General features: G+C 32.7%; 1 protein-coding gene across 1 annotated transcript; it reads left to right on the top strand.

Annotated features, from left to right (window-relative positions):
* Window positions 1-310: 310 nt before the first annotated feature.
* LOC108914297 lies at window positions 311-4,507 on the top strand. The gene is made up of 2 exons (XM_018720072.1): window positions 311-598; window positions 655-4,507. Exon 2 carries the CDS (start codon window positions 699-701, stop codon window positions 2,616-2,618), a length of 1,920 nt encoding a protein of 639 aa, XP_018575588.1. The 5' UTR covers window positions 311-598; window positions 655-698; the 3' UTR covers window positions 2,619-4,507.
* Window positions 4,508-5,089: the final 582 nt, after the last annotated feature.

Below are 5,089 nucleotides of genomic sequence, written 5' to 3'. Positions count from 1 at the left end.
TGTCTAGTTCTAGTATCCAGTACGAGTACGAAATACGAAAGTTTCGTTCCATTTGAGAGTCGTATCATCTGACTCCCAACAAAGATTCGTATCGTTTATACGAATCATACGGATACTACCCATCTCTAGTTGGAACATTTTCACTATTCTAATTTCATTAGTCAGTGATCAACTGATCAATGGCCATTGGCCATGCAACAATAAAATGACCACATACTTCTATCTTCTATAGAAGTATGTGGTAATAATCAGTATAGGATAGAAGTATGTGAAAATGACGAAAACATTGATAAGTGATGAACGCTCTACGATCTGTTATTAGTTCTTTTCTTAGTTCATTCGTTATTTATATGAATATTATGATTGTACGTTTATGGAATGTATGAATTAAGTCAATATCCATTTCGTTGACATTTTGCAGTATACATAAATCGTTTTATATAAAATTATTAAGATATCTAACAAGAGTGTTCTAGTATTATCTTTGTCTCTATACAACTTAGTAATAAAATAAAATTACAAACAAAGCGGAATAGTCTTATTAACTGAATAATATTCGTAAAAAGTGGACAATGCCTTAAAATAACTAAGAATTTAAGTAAGTAAACATAACCCCAAATAATGCAGTTGTCATTTATGCATTTTGTTTTTCAGCATCTAAAAACTTGCAGTGTTTACATACATAATTTAGCCACAAAATGAGCGAACGAAAATCCGAAGACTATCACTCAGTCGACTTAACGGAAGATGAAGACAGTTCCGAAGAAAATTCTGAACTTGAAAGCCCCTTCCATTTCGTGGATTGTTCGACCAGTTTAAATGATTCTACATCTACCGCCTCTGAGCTTAATCCAGCTATCAGTCTTACTGAGGTTTCTTCATCCACAGAAACCTCAAAACAAACGATCCTGATGAAAGCTTTATCAAAGTTTCCAAAGTCTGAAAGTGTTCAAAGCGCTTTAAATAAAAAAGTGCGACAATTTTCTTCAATTCAAATTAAACCCCCTTCAAAAGCAGTGCAAGATACTCAGAATATTCTAGACGGAGACACCTTACAGCAACTTGAAACTGTTTCTCTTGATTCCGATAACGAATCAGAATCCGTTAACCAATTGTCTAGTACCTCTACCTTACTGCGTAAACCCCACTTTCACAAACGAACAACGGAGATAACATTACCAGAAAACGACACCATTTATTCGCTGAAACAACCGCCAGGGAAGGTTGTTATAATCAAGAAGAACAATAAGTACTACAAGATTATTATCCCGCACAATGTAATGCCAAACATAAGCAAATCCATGGGTCCGGTATTAATAAACATACCCGAAGTTGGCCCTTTGGTGATAAGCAACGATCCTCAGTCGAATAAAACAAAGTCCAGTCAATGCAAGACCCAGCAGTTGTCTTTAAATTTAGACGCGTTGGACCAAAATCCTGATTGTGAATCTTTAATTGCTAGAAAAATGAAAGAGCAAGCATTGAGAGACAAGAAATTTTGTTGGACGTTCAATAGTACTAGAAAACGGGACCTGGATGGTTTTACTGCTTCCGACAGACTTGGTTTCAACAAAACTGAAGCGAAAAGGGCTAGAATGTGTGAAAAGGCGATCAATACTGTGTTATCCAAATTTCGTGTGAGCTTAATAAACAAAATAGACGAGTACGAGAAGTTTAATAAAGCGCTTCTGAGAAGGGACAAAATCAAACTGGTGAAGATTAACTCTATCATTCGGGCTAATGAAGAAACCAAAAAGAAAAGGAGTAAATCAAACAAATGTGAATCTGACGTGCCTAAAAAACAGGAAACGTCAAATTCGCTGCAGTCAAACTTTGTAGATAACTTTATGAAAATGGACGATTACGATTCGGATTTACTAGTAACGAAAAAGGTAGTAATTCTGAACAGCAGAAACAAGGAAGTAGAACTTAAACGGCCTACGAACGAAGGGTCGGCTAAGAAAATGGCCAGTGTGAGGCGGAAAAGTGTTAAAGAGGTATCAAAGGTATTAAAAGACAATAACCGAAAAAAGTACTCACACTTTAAAATAAAACCCTGTTATGTGCAAATATCCAAAGATAAACGAGTGGAGGAAGCATATATAAAATATTGTAAAGAAAAAGGTCTCGCTGTGAAGCGAAAACAGAAACCTAATGATTTCCCACCTAAAGTTGACAAACATCCTGGTCAAATGGTTAATCCTACAAAGCATATTGCCTTAGCAAGCCATGAGTATTCCAAACGAAACTCGCTGTTCGAAAAAAAGAACATGCTACTACGCAAAACCATTTATACTGAAGAAAAATTGGAGACGGAAATGAACACCCTCAAACCATTTTTGGTTATGACGGAACAGACTGTCACAAGTAACAGAAACCTTGAATACTACTGCAACGAATTCAGTAAAAATAACATTATTTTTGTGACGAATTCCATTAATAAATTTCCTTTCAACATTCTACAGGACGAAGGTTTCATTTCGGCAGTAGAAATCGGTTACATTAAATTAGTTGAGGCGAGTTTGTTTGGTAAATATGCTACGAAGGGCATGACATTTCAAAGGACTGAAATCGACGGCCGTCGCGCCGAACACAACTACTCTTTGACTAAAAAATAAACTTTTACTGTTCGAAACTAAGCAGTGTTCTACCAGTGGTCCAGTTGGAACTAAACTAAGAATCTTAAAAGGTTAAACGTTTCAAGTACAGTGTCTCAATTTATAATTGCATGTTGTAACCTAGAACTGATTATTGACCACCATTTACACCAAAACAAAGGAGCAAATAGGAAACCCAGAGCAAGAATGATAAATATGTGACTTAAAATTCCATCTTGGTAAGTTTATCTCTTCATGACATTGAAATAATTTTTCCCAATTTCACATATTTTTGTAAGGTTTTCATGTTTCTCAACAACTTTTATATGACTTCCCATTCGAAAGATGTAAGAAGATATGTATAGAGATAGTGGATCAAGTCTGTTACTGATTTTTGTCAACGTTGCCATGGAAAACAAAATATTTTCAATGTTAGTCAGTGCAGACTTAATCTGCTAGTGTTTAATTTGTCTACAGATATTGTCATATCTTTTGAAAGAAAAGATCTATCGAAAAACTTTTTTAATTAAAGTTGTTGAGAATAAAGTCAACTTTCAGATGAAGCTTTTTCCGTTTCCTTGCAATGGCAGCCAATTTATTAGCTCTGAGTTTCTGTGCATGCCGATAACACGGGAAATAGAAAACAAATGAAACAAATATTTTTTTAACAAATCAGCCTTAAGAATGCTATGAAGTATCATTTTTTAACCTTGTTTTCATTTTTTTATGAAAATTAAATATTTTTGTAAACTTTTAAAATTGACATTTGTTCAAAATTTTTAAAGCGTAGAATGAAGGTTAAAAAAATTCTTGCAATTTTGACGATCATGTGTTTTTTACTTACCTACTATGTTAACAGTCTGTACATGTATAAAGCTGGAGACCTGTATACTCCTTTTTTGTTATTATGTTTTGGAAAAACCTGCTCTGGATACGTTTTCCATTGTTTTAATAATTTTTTTCTTCACAATTTAAAAACGTACTTATCAATTTTTTAGATATATGCCTGTATTAGGAATCGCTGTTATTATTATTCTTATTTGCTCGTTAAAATAATAAAATTGCTTTTATTTTGAATTAAAACAATGGCAAATGTTATTTGGAGGCAGAAGCAAATGCAAATATGAAAAGGTAGTGGTAATAATAACATTGATAACTACCAGGACTGAATCGTGCATATTTGTTTGTTATTTTATTACTGTTTCTTTATAAAATTACTCGTTCAATGCTGTTGATATTTTATGTGACAGTTAACGATTTAGCTATAAGGCCAGCGTCCAGTATCTGTTTTTTTTTTTTGTAAATAAGACTATTTAGTTGTCACGTCTATTTTGTTGAAAGAAATATTTTTAATTTTTGGGCATATTTGACACTTTGTGATCCCGTGTAAGTAAGGCCTTTACGTAAATTTTTGTTAAGTAACTACTAACTTTAAGCAAATATTTTAATAGTAACGTATTTGTTATGAATAGTACTTTTGGGTTTATTAGCTGTAAGGTCAATGAAAGTAGGTTATTTGAATGTATGGTTTTAAGTGTTATAAGTTTATTGAAGTTTTACATTATCGTTGTGTAAAAATAAGAATTACATACGTTATAAGGGGTAAAAACTGGTAAAATATCAGTTGGTCTGGAAGGAGTTTTTAAAAAATGCTTTATTCAGTTTAAGCATTGCAATTATTATGTAAAAAGGATTTTCACACAAAATTTTACGTTTTTACCCTCGGCATCTACAAATAAATGTGTAACTTATAGTTTTTTACTGAATATGTACATAAAATATATTTATCTAGGGTTTTCGTTCTCGTATAATCACTTTGTTTCCTATGTTTTTCTTATATGAATATTTATTTATATTTTTTTCAGCTCTGTATACACTTTAAGAGGGTAATATAAATGTGTAGTTATAAAGCTTACTTATGCCTACCCATTATGAATTTTAAATTACCGATTTTTTTATTTGTTATAATTGCATAAAATACTAAAATTCCCAAGAGCAACATATTCGTTACAACGAAAGCAGCTCATTCTTTTCTTCCTTTTGCTGACCATTTCCTCCAATTGGTTGATCCCTCTCTTACCCCTACCAAGCAAAAAATCCTTAGAATCCTTTGTTGGCATTACTGAATGGCACTCAAGCATGGAGCGTCGTTTCGTAGATTAGTGAGGATTAGAATATTTAAAAATTGTCTAAATTGGTCCTTAAAAATGACCAATTTTATAAAAGTCGGAAGGTTTTCAGCCAATTTTTTGTAAATGGAAAATTTATTTGTCGACCAGTTTCGCTAGTAAATTATTTTTGACTAATGTCATATACTGCTTTGGATGTAAGTGAAATAAGCGAATAAATGGCGATATTTGCACACACCATTAATGCAATTGCTCAAAATTGACAAAATTTTGCATTTTTAGAAGTAGTTAATGGCCTTAACTCGCATTCACAAGTAAAATTTTATAAACAGATGAGAAATGCTCGTTCAATTACTCCTGTCC

This window comes from Anoplophora glabripennis, unplaced genomic scaffold (assembly GCF_000390285.2).
Source record: "Anoplophora glabripennis isolate ALB-LARVAE unplaced genomic scaffold, Agla_2.0 scaffold990, whole genome shotgun sequence".
Classification (NCBI taxonomy): domain Eukaryota; kingdom Metazoa; phylum Arthropoda; class Insecta; order Coleoptera; family Cerambycidae; genus Anoplophora; species Anoplophora glabripennis.
This window is presented reverse-complemented; position numbering and strand designations above follow the sequence as displayed.

Bases quoted from the DNA above. Each gene is read 5' to 3' on its own strand.
- LOC108914297 (XM_018720072.1), top strand. From the start codon at position 699: ATGAGCGAACGAAAATCCGAAGACTATCACTCAGTCGACTTAACGGAA.